The 20,862-nt window shown below is 43.3% G+C and overlaps 1 protein-coding gene across 11 annotated transcripts in view; it reads left to right on the forward strand.

The window, feature by feature from the left end:
• Positions 1–20,862, forward strand: part of brsk2b (BR serine/threonine kinase 2b) — a 287,758-nt gene that overhangs the window by 223,120 nt on the left and 43,776 nt on the right. For 8 of the 11 annotated variants that reach the window (XM_088610892.1, XM_088610896.1, XM_088610893.1 and 5 more), the window contains exons 9-15: positions 2,666–2,697; positions 6,396–6,560; positions 7,747–7,844; positions 8,627–8,777; positions 10,917–10,982; positions 18,283–18,343; positions 20,146–20,797. In XM_088610892.1, the coding sequence (XP_088467018.1) occupies positions 2,666–2,697; positions 6,396–6,560; positions 7,747–7,844; positions 8,627–8,777; positions 10,917–10,982; positions 18,283–18,343; positions 20,146–20,797 (1,225 nt within the window). The remainder of the gene's footprint in view (positions 1–2,665; positions 2,698–6,395; positions 6,561–7,746; positions 7,845–8,626; positions 8,778–10,916; positions 10,983–18,282; positions 18,344–20,145; positions 20,798–20,862) is intronic. The other 3 variants (XM_088610903.1, XM_088610904.1, XM_088610902.1) reach the window with 2 other exon arrangements.

Raw genomic sequence — 20,862 nt, forward strand, 5'->3', positions numbered from 1 at the left:
GCAAGCCTTCCTTGAAGGTCATGTCTTAATGGCCATTCTACATCACAGGAAAGAAAAATGTGAGTCATTTTGTCCATCATGTTCCAATAAAGATGCATCAGAACCTGAGGCTGGTGTCATTGTCCCCTATAGACAAGGATGATTGTCATCCATGAACCCTCAGGTGACTCATAAGGCCAGTGCCAGGATGCATATGTTCTCTGGTAGGTTGAGCAGGTGTCGTGTTGGAAGTTATAAGGATGTGCTCTGCACAGTCCGATCATGTCCCAGGGGTACTAAGCTCTCTTTGGGACTCCTTTTGCTTCCTTGATCTTACATCTTGACATTTTGCATTCAAAATGCTGGGCTCTTTCCCCAATATTCTTTCACCCATCCCTTCAGTGGCACGTCAAGGACCATGATCTCCCAGGAGTTGATCCTGATGTTGCACTTCTTCATGCTTGCCTTTACAATATCTTTGAATGACTTCTGACCTCCTCTGGTGTGTTTGCTTTGGCTGCACTCGGAGAAGAGAACTTTTCTATGGGACCCCGAAGTCTGAGGAGACTGAATGAAGTGACAAACCCAGTGGTAACGATGGTGGTGATCTTATGAGATGTGCCTGTGGAGAGAACACCGGTGTTGATGCATCTGTCTCCCTGCATCACCTGTGTAATTCTTTGCAGACAGCATTGGTGAAGTGGTGAAGGTCTCCTGTATGTTGTCTATGCTTCAGTCTTGTATGGTACACAGGAATGATGGGCTGCACTGTAAACAGTTTACAGTCAGTTTGGTTTAAGTTATGACATTGTGATCTTCAAAGCCCAGTTCCTTGAGAGACTGAAGTCTGTTCTTGCAGATTTCAGTCAATGCTGATTGTAAAAGATGTGTGGAAAGTTCTTGCCATTCTTCTAATCTGAAGAATAAAAGATGTGGCTAGTAGGACACTCAGAGACCAATTAATGATCAGTGGCTGTGCGCTTTGCTTTAGGGAGTGTGCGGTGTCTCATTCATCAGTTGATGAGGACTGTTATATGCATTTAATGAGGGTGGAGTCTTAAACTTGATATATAACTGAAAAGTTGCTTTTTGGAAGTGATCCCAGAACGAACTTAATGGCCACTGTGAGTTTAAGAGTCTTTCTTTTCATTTTACATCTGTCGTAAATCACTCAATTGAGAAAGAGGGACAAAGAAAAAGTCAAACTACCTGATATGGAAGCTGCATTGATCAATGGAAACTGCATTGTGATCAGTGGATGTCAGGGCTAAGTATTTTTGCATGAAGGATTTTTATAATAATCATCATCATCCAGGGAATCTTACAATCCATATATGAAATTGACATAGAAAAATAGCAGCCAGGTTAATGATATGCCATGCAAGGCCATTGTAAGCTGGAAGTGTAATGTAATGAGCGTAATAAGATTTTAAACTGTATACAGACACCATGGATGTGAAGATATTACACCGGCTGCAAGGTCCACTTTAGCTCTTCTGTTCCAGTCTTCTTTGCTTGTTTGTGAAAACTGCACATGTGTACAAAGGCCAGTGTTCTGCAGGCATATGTGAACAATCTGTCAAAATTTAAAGACTGACAGAGCATCTTTGGTAAACTTCTGGAGTAACTGGGCTAATAGATATTCCCACTCCAATCACTCTAGTCCCAGATGTTTTTCCTAGCTTCCTTCCTGACAGTCTAAAGCTTGTACTTGGCTGTTTTGCTTGTCTGATTATAGGCTTTCCTGAACAGTGTTTTTAACAGGTTTTCTCTGTGCAGAGAACTGGAATTATCAATTTTGAGGATTTTTTCAAAATAATACAATAGCTATAGTCTGATTTGTTTAAAGGCATGGACAATTTGACAAAGTCAAACCAGTGGGCTTCTCACAATCAATAGTGAAACATGAGCCAGAAGACACAGGGGGAGCTGCTGTGGAATTAAAGCACATTGCGTGCTGAGAAAGGGAGACACTTTTTTATGCAAAGGGCTGTGGGAGTCTGTAACCCAGCCATGAAGCTGATAAGCCTGACAGCCTGGAAGAATTGGCTGGGTGAGCTCTTTAGATAAATTAGCCACTCGCAAAGGAACAAGCAGGATGGGACCAATGGACTTCTTCTCTTCTCTTGTTTGTAACTTTTCTTATGTTCTTATTTTCTCTTGCTGTGTCTTGAGTTGGCCATTGTTGACAACTGTTTCATCATACCTGGCCAACACTGTGGAAACTGAATCCAATCATGTACACTCCAACAATGGCACTGGCAGTGAACTGGGAATGTGTTTGATATGATAGGGAAGAAATCCTGAACTGTGTGCCATTGGATGATTGGTTTTGTTTGGCTGTGGGTGTGTTTGTAGAGTGTGGTTGTGTTCAGAAACCCATGGCCACGTTCTTTCTCATGTTCCTGTCATTTGTTTTCCTTTGTGCTGTTTCCAGTGTGCTCTGGCTGTAATTCCAGTAATGAATATGTATATGGCTTTGGATTTTGAGCTGGTTCTCTCATCAGATGTTACTTCACTGAAGACAAATAGACAAATAGTGGTTTAGCTTGTGGATTCAGAAATTCTGCCAAATCCATCTTGTTGACTGTGGCTCAATATAGTATAATCTTACTTAGGAAGCTATTCCTACCATCTTGATGCTTCAAATCATCTAACGTAAACTTATTTTTTTCTGCCTTCACAGCTAGAACAAATTCAGAAGCACACGTGGTACATGTGAGTATATCTCCCCTTTATTTGTGTGTTCTTCCTGTAGCAGTGTGTCTGTGCAGGCAGTGCTCCTCTGTACTCAGTGCTTGGGTCAGCAGAGAGGAGATGATTTATGGGATGGGGCTGTGCAGAGCTTGGCTGTTCGTTTTGGGTTGGAGGGGGGCGTTTTTTAGTTTAGCTCTTGCCACAGGCTGACACGCTGATGAATGGCAGTAGGCCTCGTTTCTCAGTTCAGCACCAAGGACAGTGAACTTGGCACTCCAGTGGGAAATTCGTCCTCAGTTCGGAATACGTGGGTTCTCAGAATTTCTGGGTGAAGGACCCAAAATAATAGCTCACTGCCTTCCTGTGCCTCCTCTTTCTGCGGGTTCTGCTGGAGCCTCTCTGGGGAGAGGGCTCACACAGAAGCAGCTCTCCTTCACACCAGATGGCTCGCCCACACGATCTCTGGGATACAGACTAGGATAAGGTGTTCAAGCAAGAAATACGGATTTACAACTTCAATTGCTCCTTGCTGTGACCTACTAGATCACAGTGCTCTGTACTCTGAACTGCTAGAATGCGCCAACCTATAGGAAACAATATATCACAGCTTCCTGCATTGTTCCCCTACTCCTTCAATAGCTGGGAAATAGGATACAGAATCTGTCACCTGCAACACCATGTGCTGTCTTTCATTGAGTGATGCAGTTTTGTGGTCGCCAGTTCAAAACTGCTCCAGCTAAGCTCCCAGCACTGGGTGGGACCCGCTTGACTTTGCCACGGTCAGGCAGATTATGGACTCGGTGCAGATGCCATCAGGAAGTCACCCAGTAGGTTTAAGGGAATCGTAGTTCCTATAACTAATGGAATATCTGTGAGCTTTTATAGCAGTTTCTGTGCCTGAGTGCCCACAGGTGATGTTAACATGTGCGCCCTGGCAGGCAGCCTAAACTAGTAGCTACTGCTTGCTATGAAGAAGCGTGAAGACAGGGTGACATTTTTACTTGGCAAGGTCTGGACTCTGGAATATCCACGTGCTCCTAACAGGGAAGGTAAAAGAACTAACGAGACCAATTTTCCCTCTCTAAGCCTATAGTGATGTGCTAGAAAGCAGAAGACCCAAGAGGTGAGAGCCTTGTATTCAGGGCTACAGCAGGCAGGAGGTGACTTGTTGTTTAAGTGTCTCTTGGCGGGCTGATGAAATGAGATGCGATTCTTCCCTAACCTTCTTGAAGTACTTTACATTTAGTGAACTTGAAAGCTATTTTTATTTCCCAGTGAGCAAATGTGTAATTTAGTGAAATACAAGACTTTAACGACATGTACAGGAATATCCTTCCATGACAGGACAAATGCAAGCTGGGTTATTAGCTCAAGGGTTCACTCGAGATAATGATAGAATTTGGTCTTCCCTGTCTGTGGTGTAGGGAAGCGTTGTATGCTGTAATATGCAAGACGTGCATAAATATAAAGCTCTAGAATGAGATTGCATTGTTTTTCTCTTTTAAAAGAAATGAAGGTTTTAGAAATGCATGAAGTTGCATAGAGTGTGCACTAAATCTTTCTCTCAGCAGTGACTATTGGATGAGAGTAGAATTAATTTATTCCGTGACTGCTACTTCCACAAGTGACAGAAGAAATCTACTTTATTTAATAAAAACACCAGGCACAAAAAAATTGAGGAATCCCCAAGGAATTGAACGTGTCCAGTATGACTCAGATCTGTGTGGATTCATTAGATGTGATGGTGGCTTACATTTGTTTTAATTTATAACACTAAATTAAAGGATTTAGACATCGACAGTGTCATCGGGGGTCAGTCCTCATTTGAATAGCTGTTAAACAGGCTAAACAGAACTTAACACTGAACATGAAGAGGAAAGCAGCGTAAAAAAAAAATCATCTCGGTTTCATCTCGGTGTGTTCCATTGCAAAGGGTTGATTTCTTTTCCCGCAATAATTTTCCGAACCTTTGCATAAGCAGAATAAAATTTGTCTTGTGAATTTCCATGGGTAGAATAACAAAGCCGTACACAGAGAATCATCTTTACACCATTCCTCCAGTATACCACATTGCATTTTAACTCTCAGGGTTTAGTATGGAAGTATTACGTTTGTGTTGGTGCACATTACTTCTCCAAGCTGTCCATTTGAAGCCAACAAAATTGCCAAGACATAGAAATGTCATTCAGACAAGCGTTTGAAATCCTCAGTGTCCTTCATTTGTGATTTATGTTATCTTTAGACTCTGCCCTGCTCCAGGATTGGCCAAGATGGAAGTGGGTGTCCAAATTCCTGTACTGCGAATGGCAGGGGATTGTGACATGTAACTGTACTTTGAAAATGTCTTTTAGTTATGAATTGTGTCCACATTTTCTATACTTTAATGAAGTCTTGAATGCTCAAAATGAACACATTTGTAGGTGAAAGAATTTAAATGTCAGCAGAAACTGCAACACATAATCAAAAACCTGAAGTATGTTGATTCTATTTTGTAAGTATTCAATCCCCCACCTTGAGATTGTGTTTACCTATGAGTCATTTTGGACAAATGACTACCACCATTGCTCCTTGGTATAGTAGAATTTACCAGTTCCAAAAGTATTTATGTTTTTTTAAGATTTATGTATATATCTATTTTTTATAAATAAATTGTAGAGGATGCAAGAACTCAACATGCATTTCAGCAAAGGTGTGAGATTAGTTTTGATTTGTTAAGAAAAAAAGCCATTTTGAGTGACACAGTGGTGCACTGGTTAGCATTGCTGCCTCACAGCACTGGGGCCCTGGATTCAGTTCTGGACCTGGGATGCTGTCTGTGTGGAGTCTGGACATTCTGAGTGTTTGCATGGGTTTCCTCTGAGTGCTCGGCCTTCAGAGACATACAGACTCCATAGTGCCTTATGCCCGTAAGCCTTGGTCCTGTTGCTTTCCGGGAAAGAGCTCTGTCTCCCTCACTGGAAGAAGCGGCTAGGAATGGGATGGAAAAAGCCATCGACGCACAAAGTGTATTCCCACTGCTGCTCTGAAGTGATTGGTTTGTAGAAGGTTTTGTAGTCTGAGTAGAGCTCTGGCCACACTTTGATGCTGCTATGAATGGATGTCCTTCAGAAGCAGTCGCTGCATATTCAATAGAAAATAGGCTTTCCCCATAGAGGCTTCAGTGTGCTGTTCACTGTCAGACTCATTCAGTGTGCTCCAGATTAAATTGCTTTAGAGAAAATGAAAACATGGAAGTTGCTTTTCTTTTTTCTTCTTAAAAGAAGAATTTATTTTGTTGCTGAATTAAAAATGTTACTTTAAATTGGTTTAAGGGCATGTGAGTTGAGAAATTGACTGAACAAAAATGTTTAGTTAGGTGAAACATTTGTATATTCTTGATTTCCACTGTACGTTGTGAACACAAGTGCTAGTTTTATTGATTCTGCAGATCGCCTAAAAAGAGAGAGATCTTGCAGAAAGGCCATGGTATCTGAATCCTTAATGAATGGTGTTAGTGAAGAGTTATTTGCACAAACTATTGCACAATGGTTATTTCTGATCAGGGTATCCCCGTCCCTCAGTTATTCCCGAAATGTCACTTTCAGCAGGCGTCTCTCTCTCTCCAAAGAGAAAATGTAGAATGGTCCCAGGTGTTCAGAAGTATTAAATGAAAGCTTTGGGTGGAGCTTTTGCCCAGGGTAGCTGGCTCTGTACCTGGCATTGCTGTTTGTTCCTATCAGAGGAGGCAAGAATGAGCCAGAGCCGGAGCAGCCCATTCCCCGAAAGGTGGCCATCCGCTCTCTGCCCTCGGCCGACGACATCGACCCAGACGTGCTGGAGAGCATGCACTCGCTGGGCTGCTTTCGCGACAAGAACAAGCTGATGAAGGACCTGCTGTCTGAAGAGTGAGTGTGTCCCGGCTGGGCTACTGGGGGGAGGGGGAGACGGTGCAAAGCGAGTGCCAGGCTTGAGGTCTGTGGGAGTTCACTGCTGACGTAAGTTGCTTCATACTTTATGTACAGCTGAATCCCAGAATGCCGTCAGATCTCTGCGTCTCTGGACTTGTGTCACTTTCATTTGGTGATATGTTTAGCAATTAAACCCTAAGGATGGAGTTAAGGTTCTGGTTTTAAATATTAAAAACATCTTCAGCTATTACAGTTTCACGTGTTAACTTGTTGGGGAACAAATATTTTAGCAAGACTCAGAATGAGAACATTACACTCCTGCTTTCCTGGGGTATTCTTGATTTCATCCAAAATCCAAAGTCCATTATACTGGAGGGTTTACAGCATAATCAACTAATTCATAACTTCCAAGGATAGTTGTTCAAGAAGCTGTTTTCCAGTCCATTTCTGTCTTGATGCCTGCTGGAGAGACATGAGCGTGTGGCACCACTGCCGTGCTTGCTGTGAGTAAACGGACACAGCTTGCAGAGAGCGGAAGGGCTCTGTGCTCTTGTGTTTTCAGCCCCTTCAGTCAGTTTCCACTGACTAGCGCTGTGGAGCTGCCTGAGGATTCCATAGCAGACACGGTCGAGCAGAGGAGCCCATTCATCATCTCAAAAATAGTGCAATTACCATCAGCAAGCTTATCTGTGGCGCTCGTTACTGTACTTGATTAATGGGCTGTAGTTTCTTCCTTAAAGCGCCTGAACTTGGGGAAACCATCTTCTGCTGTGTTCTTGCCTCGCTTGGAGCATTAAGCACAGTTAGGCTAGGGGAATCTCTTTTTTTATGCTTTTTTCAGCTGATGATGCAGATTTGCTTGCACTGTTTCAAATCACACTTTTTCTAATCACTTTCTGCTCCACAGCAGGATGCCACACTGAGGAGCTGCTGTTTTTCAGGCTTCATCATAAGTGATGGTGATTGATGCTTTGAAAGGAGGCAGTTCATTTCTTTTTTATACACTAGTTCTTAGACAATGGAAACATGGAGAACCTAGGCTTGAAGGCTCTGGCTGTAGGTTGTAGATGTCTTTCAGGGGTTGGGTCAGTTCAGGAGAGAACAGTGAGCGGAAGATGTTCTTGGGAGAACAGCCCTGTGCTTTCCTTTTGCTGATGGTGATCTTCTTGCGTCTTCGTTTCAGAGACAACCAGGAGAAAATGATCTATTTCCTTCTCCTCGACCGGAAGGAAAGGTACCCGAGTCATGAGGACGAGAACCTTCCACCTCGCAATGAAATAGGTAAGAGAAAGGCAGCCCTGGCATTAACTTCACAGCACAATTTTACAGCACGTTACAAACTCAGGTGGCCACAGGGCACTGTAAGCAGGTATACCACTGAAGAGTCCAGCACAGTTTGAGCAATCATGTTTTTAATGAAAGTGGGTTCAAATACATCTGCAGTCTCTTCTTAACTGTCTTGAGTCTACATCGGCCATATGCCTCTAAAACTCTCCTTCTGTAAGTATTAAAATAATTGCATTGAGGTCAGTGCAGGAAGCACCGTAAAACACCCACCCTGGTGATGAGCCATAGCCTTTTCTGCACCAGCAGCTCCAGTGCATAGCAGATCAGGCTGAGAGGCGTGAAATTCACTTCACCGATTAAATTAAGGGATACATTTTGGTAGGCCAAATAGAGCAAGTGGAAGGGGAATTTAGCCAAGACACAGGTTAATGCCCCAGCTGTTGCATATCTATCCTCTGGATCTTTAATTACAGTGAGCACCTCAAGGTCTTAGCCGGAAACTAGCACCTGCTATAGAACAGCTTTTCCCGTCACCATGCTGGGGCAGTGCTTTGGTTATTCTGGTCTGGAGTAAAGAGTGCCACCTACTGGTCTACCAGCAGCACATGCAGCAGTAGCCTGGCTTTTCTCAGCAGTCTCCCTTCACAGCTCTGACCAGTGCCAGCTTCGCTTGGCCATCAGTGTAGACGGTGGTGAGAAAGGACCGGTCACTCCCAGTGCCCACGCCAGCGCGTCCCCCTCTCACAAGCCTGTGGTTTCTCCCGCTGTCCGTGCAGACCCCCCGAGGAAGCGCGTGGACTCACCCATGCTGAACAGACACGGCAAGCGAAGGCCGGAGCGCAAGTCCATGGAGGTGCTGAGCGTCACCGATGGTGGGTCCCCTGTGCCGGCACGGCGGGCCATTGAGATGGCACAACACGGGCAAAGGTATGGCCCCCCCGCCCACCACCACCACCGCCCCCCCTCCTTCAGGGGCGTCTTGCATGAGAGCACAAAGCACAGGGCCTGCCTCCCCAACTCGGTGGCAGAGCAGAGCACCAGCTGACGCCTCCCCTGGCGAGCACACCAGCCGGAGGAAGGCGGGGCTCCTTGGAACAGCCTGCACTCGCCATAAAACTGGTTTATGCTCAGAATCAGGAGACCACGGAGGGCTGATTTAGGGCCATCTGAAGGTCTGCTTTGATTTTAATTCCCTAACACATGCCCTCTGCCTCTATCAGCAGCCCAGATTAAAGCACAATGCCGGGGAAGCCAAGTATTTTTTATAGGATCATACTAAACCTGGACTGCAGTGCACTGCCAGCAGGGGGTTTGACAGTCTTTCTGCATTTACCATAGTAGGCAGAATTACTGAATTTTAATTTCACTGTAATGCTTATTTCTTCCAGCCCAGACAACTCTAAACATTTATATTGAGGAAGGATTGAGAAAACAAGTCCTCTCTAAGTTACCTAAAACATATAAAAACAATCCTTAATGTGGTGGAGGAAACTAATATACCTGCCTGCTCTCCTGTTCGGCGTCAGGCTGTGATCAAGGACTGTTCTGTACTTACTGGGTTTGTACACGCAAATGTTCCCACAACAGTGATACATTTTTATAACCTGATCAAGAAGGTTGTTTTAATCTAAAAGGCTTCAGTTTCACTACCACAAAATGAAGTAGATAGAACGAATGTATTTTTGTGTTTTACTTTGAGGAAAGTTGTTTTTGGTATCACTGTAAAATTACGTACAGTAGTTCAACGGCAAAATCAGCTCTGTGCTGCATTTGACCCACTTCCTAGTTGAGGTTATTTTAAGATCCCATGAGCGAAGCAACCCAATTTTCACATCTGTCAGGGACAGACAAGCTCCCTGCATCGCACTGCTGATTCTTCAGCCGCAACTCAAACCCACGAACAGAAATACTGGTGTCCCCCTCCAGTCTGGCCCACAGGAGCTGTAGTGAGATTCCCATAAATGAAAACCCAGTTTTCTCACTCAATTTCCTAAGGTCAGGGACTGGGTTGTCATCGGCCCGCTGGAATATTATTCTTAAGCATTTACCATGTTTTTTGTCATATGTGGGCTCTGATTACAGTATAAAGTTCTACGTTTTCAGTGATGTTAAAATGGCCTGAAATTACAACATAATTTATTGGAGTGAAAACAGAGTGACAGCAGATGAACCCAGGACATAACTCATGCTGGAAACAAGTTGTGTGCCTGACAGACCAATTTAGTCTGTTTATGTTTCCCTACAGTTCATATTTTCAAACTATTTATCTGTTTTCTCACACCAGTGTGGATTCCTTTTTTCTGGAAATTGGGACAGACAGGGTTAAAGTTTTTTTTCTGTCATGGGATTGTCACACAGCTGCCCTTTGATAGGTGTCTGGTCCATTTCTAAAGTCTTGATTCATCGCAAATGAATGGAGACCCAGCGCATCATTGTGAAGGGGTTCCCAGTCAAAACCCACATTGTGTCCCCTCAGATTGTTAGGGCTGTCATATGTCAAATGAAGAATATGTGTTGTGTTCTTGGAAACGATTTGTGAGAGGAAATGCTGAAACACCAGAGCTTGCAGATTTGTGGCAAATTTGTAATCGTCAAAGCTTTATTCACATTTAATGTGATGTTTTACAAATATCTCTGTAGAATGCCAAAAAAACAAAAGTCTTGAGATACTCAGATGAAATCCTGAGACGGATCTGACTGCATCGGCAGCTCTGAACTACAAGCCATGGCAGCCAGTGACCTTAAATCAGTGCCCTTAACTTTTCGTAATAATTAAAGTATATAATAATCAGTCTGATTTGTTAAATACTGTAGGCAAAACACCTATCACAGACTACAGTCTAGAAGGTTGGGAGTTGTATGTTAAGTAATCTCAAATAGGAAGGCCAGGGAGATCTGAAGTAAACGTGTGCAGCACCTAGGAGACGGAGCTGAGCTGCTGATACGAGGTGAGGCCAGTTCCACAGCTCCAGGAAGAGAAGGGAGCGTGATCTTACAGTAGCGGAATCACTGGACCAGCACAGCTAGTAACTGACTCTCTCTGTTCACTTTGTTTTCCCGCTGTAGTAAGGCCGTGTTCAGTAAAAGCTTGGATATCTCTGATGCCAATCCCAAATTCAACAAAGAAGAAAGGTATTCACTGTTTATGTCCTCTCCCTTACAACTCTTAGATTAAAGATGCAGCGTGGCTTTTCTGAACATTTTTTATTCTTAAACCTTTTATTCTCGTCTTAGAAAAAGAATGTTTGGATATCCCTTTTTATTTCTTGTTTATTTCTTCCCAGGAGAAATGCTCTGGTACAAAATTTAATGTTACCCACTGTAGCTGAAAGAAATGAGCGAATAGCACTGCAGGCTACTGTGTCCCACAGATTCGAGTGATCTAGGACACCGCTAGATAACCCTGGTGCTGGTGAGATCACCCTTAAAGAACACCCGTTTTGATCCATTTAGGTAAATAATTGGTTCGGTTAAGTCAGGTATGGACAAATTACAGGATATTTTACTGGTATTTTAATTTTAGATGTCTGAACTACCATCTACTTAATTTCTCAAAATGAAGTTGTTCCAGGTCATTTCAGATTGCTGACTGGGTGACGTATGAATCAGGCTGGACCTGTAAGACCCAGCACTGATCTAAGAAGTGTCACACATTTCAGCTTCTGTCTTCAGACAACAGAAGACAAGAACTTCCTTATTTCCACTGTGGACAGAATGACGACTTCAGTTTAATGGGATTTGCCTGCTACCAAAAATGACATTACAGTAGCATTGACGTTGACGCTGAAGATGTGTAATCGAGCTATCTTGACTAAAAGATAGAGAGTTTTAAATTACTGTGGAGCTCGCCAATAAAACTTCAAATAAGCTTTCCTTATCACTTTAGTTGTTAGCATAAAAAGAGTACTCTTGACTGTGAACATTTAACATATCATATTTAAATTTCATTTCAGTTAATTCAATTTAAAAATGCACTCAAGCCAGGTCAGGAGTAACCACCCCAGGCCAGAGTCAGATTTCTACAGTACAGTAATGTTAAGCAGAAGCAGTTCTGAGCTCAGTCTCTCCTTTTTTCCAACACTGAGCCCAGACCAACAATGCAGTTTTTCACCCCTTGTAAATCACATAATTAGATTTCCATCTATTCTGGCATGAAGTCCACCACGAGCACTGAACTTATCAAACACTCAGTGCAGCACAGTGGTGAGTATTGTTGCCTAGCAGTGTTGGAGCCCAGGTTCAGTTCCTGACCTGGGGTGTTATCTGTGTGGAGCTTGTATACAGTAGGTATGTCTGTGTGTGCTTTGATGGACTAGTGTCTTGTCCAGGGTGTATCCTGCCCTGCACCCATTGCTTGCTGGGATAGGCTCCAGTTCCCCTGCATCCTGAATGAAAAACACACTGGTGGCTATTTGAGATCTGGTCACTGCAACAAAATCAATTGCCGATTTAAAATTTATAAAAATAAAGAAGTCAGAGCTCTTTGTCTGAGGCCACTTACTTTAAACACCATAAATATAAACCTCCTATGGAAGTAATTATTAGAATGTTTTTCTTCTAAAGTTTTTTCTTCAGAATCACAGGCTTATAGTTTTTAATCTATAACCTATATATAAATTAAATATGTAGATTAATATAGATTAATATATAGACCTTTTTGTCAGCGCTGTCTCTCATATTTTAAAGATTGTTGTACTTAAACGAAGTGGAATTCAGACTTGGAGGCCTTTCTATCCCTCTGGTATGTCTAATTAATTTCACACAATAAAATAAATCCAGATTATGACCATCACTGAGCTGAAAAATAAAACAAAAAATGAAAATTAAGGTACATTTTACTTTATTTATTTTAGTGTTTCTTCACAGCTTCAGGCTTTTGCTCAGTTGTTGTTTTGTTGTTACTTTGCCTTCAGAACTCGCTGCTGTTACAGCAGGAAATGTAAAAAAGCAAGGTATGATTTTGTGAGAGCACACAGGAAAGCAAATCACATGTCTCTCCATTTAAATCTCCATTTAAGGATGAGCATTGACAGTGTCAATTGTTAAATTAAATTGTAAGAGCATTGTTGAATTAAATATTGTACTAGAGCTTTCTCCTTGATGTTTTCGTGAACAAATCTCTACTGTATTTAGAATAGTGGTTCCCAACCTTGATCCCAGTGGGCCAGTGTCTCCTCTTGGTTTTGATCCAGCTGAGTTCTTCAATCACATTTTAAGTGGTTTCAGTTTTCTATTTGGGGCATGTTTGTATATTTGCTTCCAGGTTGTAAAACATCAAATTGGCTTTGAAATCGGTGTAAACTCTGGACATCAGAACTGTCCTCAAATATGCTGCCTGAAATGTAAAACCAATATCATCTCTGCAGTAGGTGTGTCTGATGCAGAGACACTCCTAGTGTGGGCATGTCTGCTATAGTGTCACTCCCATTGTAGGCGTGTCTGATATAATGCCACTCCCGTTATGGGCATGCCTGATATAGTGCCGCTCCTGTTGTGGGCGTGTCTGATATAGTGTCACTCCCATTGTGGGCATGTCGGATATATTGTAACTCCCATTGTGGGCGTGTCTGCTACGGTGCCACTCCCGTTGTGGGCGTGTCTGATACAGTCATGTCACTCCCAACTGTGTCCATCAACAACTGATCAACTAGTAAGAGCTGTTCAGTCAAAACTACCAGCAAATAAGTTAATGTGAGGTCATGTAAAGTTCTGTATACGAAGATTGCTGGAAACCGTAACCTGAAAGTAGGGTATATTTACAGTAACACCAAGGACTGACAAAAGAAACAACATAGATTAAAAAATCTAAAGCAAGCAGATCAATTAAGTCATCAATTAGCACTGGAGAGTTAGAGCTCAGCTGGAATGAAATCCACTTGACACCATGTTGCCCAAGGCTCAGGGTTAGAAATAAATGATAAAATAATGATTTTTTCAGTTTTGGGTATAACCTTTTCCAAAGACAAAGTTGTCTGAAAAGCAGTACTGCATCTTTACTTAGTGACCCTACAGTGCACAAATAGTGTCTGATGGCTGAGGTGTGTTTTTATTTTTCTCTTTCTCCCCTCCGGAGTGGTTTATTTTCTTGTCTTGTATTTTCGACTGCTTCCAGTTTGCTTTGATTGATGGATCTTGGTCTGTTCTGTATCCCTGCCCTTCGTCCGGGTTTGCTTTGCTGCTGTAGGACATGCACATGTTGTGTTGGTGAATGCCTGTGGGGTTTCCAGGGTCCTTTCTTTCAGAAGTAGCCCCAGTCCTCCCTGGGCTCTGTGCTGTCTCTCCTCTGCACTTTCCACAAACCAAAGCCCCCCAACCCCCTCTCCCCCCGTCTTCTCAACGTCCCAGCCTTTCCGGGAGAGACGGGGCCACGCAGGTGTGCTTTGTGTGGTGGTTGGAATTCGCAGCTATAGTATTTTTGAGATAAAGTACATACAAAAATGTCTTTGTTTGTAGTGCAGGACGTTTCTTTTGTGGTTAAAGATTTGCAGCGCCTTTCTTAAGATGATGAATAATCTCTTTCCCCAACAGCAGACTCTTCTTTGCATTTTAAAGCGTGTCTGTCCTAAGCCATTGTAACATCAACAAGCTCTTGAGTTATTTTCAAATGGTTCAGAAACGTAGAGAGGTGCAGTGGCCAGCATGGCAGCTGTGCAGCACTGGGGTCCTGGACCCCATTCCCGACCTGGGGTGCTGTCTGTGTGGAGTTTGTATGTTCTCCCCCAGTTTCCTCCCCCAGTCCAAAGACAGACTGGTGGGTTAATTGTCTTCTGGGAACACTGGCCCTGGTGTGAGTGTGTGAGCCGTTTTCCCTCTGAAGATGAAAATGAAGAAAATTAAGCATAAGAAGAACGATTTTTACAAGGGCTTATCAGTTCTACACAGAGACTCATGTACAGCTTAAGCTAAACAACCTCACTGCACTGTAAGGGACCATTGCATTCTGAGGCCAGATCACCTTTGAGAACGGACGTCTCATTGTAATTGCTTTTCCATTTGTGAACTGCAGGTTTTGCTTACTGTAACGGAGTACAACAGTTACTGAAAGTTTCATCATTGCAGAAAATTTCTTTTGCACAAGTTACAATCATTTTATGCTGCGATAGGGGAAACATAAAAGATTAAGGGAAAAAAATAATTTAAAGCTCATAGATGCTGCCCTATGCATTTTAAAATCACTGTATGACCTGCTGGAGGGCAGAAACAGTACAGTGCAGAAATCAAAGGAACATTAATGTGCTGCTTTCATTGTCCAATAATGAATGGCACAAAGTGAGATAGAAACCTCTCTCGACTCAGACTCTGGTATCACATACTGTAATCTCTCCACGTTCCTCTTTGTTTCTGCACTATTTCCTTTATCTCATTTGACAAATCCATAAGTGAGAAGCACCCAGTTTCAAAGCTTCCTCGCCACTGAGCCTTGTAAATGTGCAGAGTAATTAATTTAATTATGATTTACTGTTCCATTTTCTTTTAACAAAAACAAATGCAGTTATGGGCAATTAAACCTGAAAACCTTATTATGGCCGTCAAGTGCCTGTCTGCTACATGCATAAAAGAAAAGACTGATATTTTTAATGAGATCAGCATCTTGGACAGGAGGATATCAATCTGGAAAAGTTGTTTAACCTCATCAAAATTGTACAGTCCAAAGTGCAAAAGATATCCAAAAGTCTACAGTGCATTGTTTTAAAAAATAGGTAGTGCACTCACCTCACACTGGGATGAATGTGTCTGATTCGACGTGCCCTAAAACAAACAAAAATTGCACATTTTCCTCCAAAGATGAGCCTCCCTAGAGAAATGTATACTAATCAAAAGACCACTTGGGGGAGCCGACCATGCGAATAGAAACTCCAGCACTCCTCAACAACAAATGTAAATCAAGCACAAAGTTGTGTGTGGCGCTGTGAGGTGAGGCAAACAAGGTTAGGGAGGAAGCGGATTTGAAGGATGCAACACGCAGAGAGAGCTAACAGACCTCAAGACTCCCTTCCGGTGTCCCTGGGAGACCCACCTTCTTTGCTCAGGACCTCGTTTTCTCCACTGTGTGTTCTCTGGCCCAGGTTTTAATGGCTTCACTGGGATCTTGGTTGTGCTGATTTTACACATCTCGGCATTATAACTTCTGCGATTCAAAGAATAGGACTGCAAAACAAGTGGAAAATACAGACGTGATTCACAGAAGGGTGGTTGAGAAAAAAACTTTTAAAAGCTTGTGTACTCACAAAGTATAGCTCAAGAAATCCCAGACAGACACTTCCACACCACTCCATTTACAGGTCGGAAGTATGAAACTGTGCTGGATGAAGACTATTCTCCGGATAGATTCCTTCAACCAACATTTTGTTGACTGACTTATTTCAATTTACAGACACCTTTTAAATCACACATTTATATATTGATGCTCAGCCCTTCTTAATTCAAAGCAAAGTTGTTTTTAATTAACTAATGTGAATCCATTTAGTTGGACACAAAAGTTTGTCATCAAATAAAAGATACAGTAGGCTACTTAGAATGCTCTCTCACTCCTATCGCCAGAGTGGGTACCCTTGAAAATAAACTGTGTGAAGTCCTGACTCTACAAGACCAGCCAAAGGATATTTGTAGCACTTGAGTCATTATTCATGTTTTTAAATGAGCTATTAACTTCACTGAACAAATATACCCATCCCCAGATCTGCAGCAGGTCACCACTTAAGGAATGTAGGAAAAGATACAATTGAGGAGATTCAAATAGGAAATCTGGCCTGTTTAACTCACATGGCTGCCAGTGCCTGCTATGGAAGAAGCCTGGGTATGAGCTTCGACAACATGGCCAGCTCACTTGTTTCAGACGGTGTGAAATCTAGAAACAGCAACAGGAATGTGGCAAGGATTTCCACTGTGTCACTACTCATATCTTGCATTCGTGAATGATTTCCCCCAGTCCTTATTTGAGAACACGAATCACAAGCAACAAAGCACCTTGACTCATCGTCTAGGGTTCCCAGAATCCTACAGGGCTGCAGGGGGTGTGGCACGGTGTAATGGAGTGAGAACCGTGCAAAGGGAGGTTTAAATTAAGGCTGAACCTGGGATGATGATAATGTTCAATAAATGTGTTGTGGCGGATTTTAAACAATGCTGGATTTTCACCGAGAGCCCTGAACAAGCCAAATACAAACCTGTTTGTCACATGAAAGTAAAAATAAGGGATTAGGAATTTTGAAAACTCCTCCATTGTTGTGAGACAACCCTAATTTAATCAAGTTGCAGAGTGTTCCAGGAGTGATCTATGGAGGCTGACACTGTAGCATTGCGACACTGTAACATTTTCTTTTTCGCTCTGGAACAGTGGAGGTTTGGTTTTCCTTCTGCAAAATACAGTAAGTGTAAAATTTGGAAAATACTTTACGAAGGAGGTGCTCCATAGTATCATAGACTTAATACCTTGTCTACAAGCAGTATTGAGTGGTCATTTTACACTAGGTACAGAACGTGGGGAAGATTGAGTGAGTAATATTTAGTTCTGCAATGAAAAGATGTCCAGCATGAAAGTTTAAAGTCTGATTCGCACCAGAGATCCTCTGTCTTGGCCAGCCTGGCAGTTCCCTTTGTATTTGGATTTAAAGCTTGTGGTCCCGAGCATGGAATCCTTTCTTGTCTGTTCACTGACAGAAGTATTAAAAGCCAAAACTGCAGGAAGGCGAAATAAAAGACAGCACTCAGGATAAAATGCAGTCATTTTTCTTCTGAGGGTAAAGGGAAGGTTAAGATTAAAGATCAACACATAGCCTTAAGAGGATTCTATGTCTGGAGGACTTGGTGATCAGATAAATATACAGAAAAAGAAGAGGCTTATCTCTGACTCAGTGAAAGCATCTTGATGTGAAGGAGAGACTCTGATTGAGGGTTTGCACGCTGTTATATACTGTATATGATGTGTTTTGTTACATTTTAGATAAAGAGTGATTGCACAGATCCATTAGTGCCTCAAGGTGAACAATATTAATTTGGATTCTAGTTTTAAGATTAAGAAGGATAAATAATTACCGCATCTTGTCTAACATACTGAATGCACATTCCCATTTGAGTTAAAACTACGGCCCTTTCATAGTAGAGTCATCCTTCAGCCAAGTTCTTTACTGCTTCAGTGTGAAACGACTCTGAAGACTGTAGCCCTGTTTTCTGAACTGCTCAAAGAGAAAGATAAGAAATATTCCTTTGAAAAAAGAACTTTCTGAGGGAACCTCTGAGTCGAGTTTAAAAGAGGTCCTCATGCCAGTGTAGGGAATGAAAGCATGGAGCAGCCCAGTTCCTAGATCATGCAGCCTCACTGAAGAATCTGCCTCCCCAGCTTGGGCCCTGAGTAGCTGTGTGAGAGCTGTTGGTTTGCGCCCTTTTTAACAGGCTGGATGGTGTCTCTTTTCCGAACTTGTCTCTCCTAAAGGTCGCGGTCCATCAGCGGGGCCTCTTCCGGACTCTCGACCAGCCCCCTCAGCAGTCCCCGGGTGAGTGTCCTCCCTGATCCCATTGCACTGACGATGGCTTGAAAAGTGAATATTGATCTGTATTCCTTTTTATGTCAATGTAATGCTGAGGCCCAGTTCAGTTTAGTTACAGAAGGATTTGTTCGATTAGTCAAGAGTCTGTACGCCAGGAGGTCAGTGAATGAATACAGTAAATACATCCCCAGGCCTGTTTGGAGCCGTGTTTATTTTCTGTTTACACAACTAAAAGCTTCTTTCTCTTTACCTCCTGCTTGAGGCCTTCTGCTTTTCTGAGTCTTTCCACTTCATTACAGAACTCTTTGTATCCCTTTATTTTAAACACCCAGACTCACAAACATGTGATCATAAATCCTAGGAACTCAAAAGACAGAACACTTTTCTGTCACCCGGTTTACACAAATTTCAGCATGGCTTTATTCATTTTTTTAAAAGACTCAGAATCACAGAATGTCTTTAACTTAATTCAAAGCTAACCTAATCTCTTTGAGCTAGTTTGAGCTTGTCTTTAAAAATAGGATACATCTTCATAGTACTAAAACATCTGAAAAGACTACTTAAGAGAGTATTTTCAAATTAAAAAAATGTTTTACAGAAGGCAAAGTTGTATGTAAATCTTCATACTTAATAAGAAACTTTTTAAGATCCTGTTTAATGCAGAGTATAGTAATTCGCAGGATCTCACATTCTCATGGCCTGAGTGGTACAGAAACCTGGTCAGATTGGAGTGTTTATTTTGTGAAAGGATCATCATGGCTTTCATTCCTGTAAATCCAGATTTGTTCATCTCACACACACCCAAAACTTTGTCCACAGCAGAATTGTCCAGTTCTGGTCCCCACTAGACACTGTCCAGCAAGACTTTCTAAATCTCCAGCTTCTTAAAAGCAAGGAAGGCTCTACTTGTCCAATTTAGCAAACAATGAGTTCAATTAGGTAATTAAGGGCTCAGGTGGAAAGAAAACACAGAAACCCTCTGGACCTCAAGGACTGGACTTGTGCTCCCCTGGTCTACAGTATTACTGGGTTTCTTGTTATCCTGTCAGTGGTCCTGTTTTTCCTTTCACAAAATGTGGCACAAATTGGCCTTCAGTAAAAGGTGTTGGAATAGACTAGCCCTGTAACTCCATGCAACGCGCTTGGATTGACGCGCAGATCAAAGGGGGATCAAAAAAGCATATAGCTCCCGCCGTAGACTTAGGAGGTGAAGTTCATCCAGTCAGGTTCAGCCTTCGCCCTTTGGGGAAGCAAGTCTGACAGTAAAAAGGGATACCGCAACGACACGCCTCACACGTGACTGGCAGATGCGCCTGGCTCGATTCGTCATCCACAGAGATCTGTTGTTCTTGCTTCTGCATTGCTTGCTTGGTTCTGGCTGGCAACGTTTGTTTACAAAACAAAAAGCAGAAAATGGCACTGTTGTTGTTTGCTTCCTGAATTGCTCATGCTGTTGTTTTACACTTTGTTTTGGTTGCGGGGTATGGATTTTGGTTTTCACTGTCTTGTTGCCTATTGACTTGTTGCTCAGTGGGCTAATCGCATGTTTTTCTTTTCTTTTCTTTCTGCACTCCCACTGTTCCTGGTTGGTGTTCCCATCTCGTGGATTGTCTTTTGTGTCTGTTTGTGTGTTTATGTCGTCGTCGTCGTTGTTGTTGTTGTTGTTGTTTTTTTTGGTTGTTGTTGTTTTGCCAAAAACCTTGTTGCTTTGGTTTGTGTCCCGTCTCGTTTGGCACGTGGCCCCGTATCGCTCTCTCTGCGTGGGTGCGTCTGGCCTGGTGCATGCGCTCTCTCCGCCCGCCTCGTAGCCCGTCAGGAGGTTTTTTATTCCCCCTCAGACGCCCGACCTTTCCTTATCCTCCCGTTCCAACCCCGCTTCTGGCTTAGACCATGAATCTAGCCGGACGGCGGCCCGTGCCCCCAACTCGCTTCAACCAAAGACGGGTGTCCTGCAGCCCAATCCAAAGACCCAGACCCTGCCAGCGAAGACCAAACTGACCGAAAAGCCTCTACAGTCCACCAAATCCAACCCCCTCCCCGGCACCATTAGCCACCCCCCCCCTGCCACGTCAGAACCCTCCACGCCCTCCCAGCAGCACCCTCCTTGCACCCCCAGCCCCCAGGGGCGCCGCCCACCCCTTATGCCCCCCCCCCAGCTGCAGGTCACCCCGATGTCTCCGGTCAGGCTGCACCACCTTCACCACCCTGGTGCCGGTACTGACCCGAACACCAAATCTATCCCCATCATACAGGTGACCCCTCACCCCTCCCCTCGGGGGAGCCCACTCCCTACCCCCAAGGGAACGCCGGTGCATACGCCCAAGGAGAGCCCTGCCAGCACCCCAAACCCCACACCGCCCTCCAGCCCCTCTATCGGCGGCATGCCCTGGAGGACACGCCTCAACTCCATCAAGAACAGCTTCCTGGGGTCGCCACGCTTCCACCGCAGAAAACTGCAAGGTGAGAGCGCTGGAGGAGGGAGCTGGACTCGCGCCCACTCCCCTTGGGGAGACCTGACCGCGCGG

Source organism: Lepisosteus platostomus, chromosome 18 (genome assembly GCF_059453375.1).
Source record: "Lepisosteus platostomus isolate fLepPlt1 chromosome 18, fLepPlt1.hap1, whole genome shotgun sequence".
Lineage (NCBI taxonomy): Eukaryota > Metazoa > Chordata > Actinopteri > Semionotiformes > Lepisosteidae > Lepisosteus > Lepisosteus platostomus.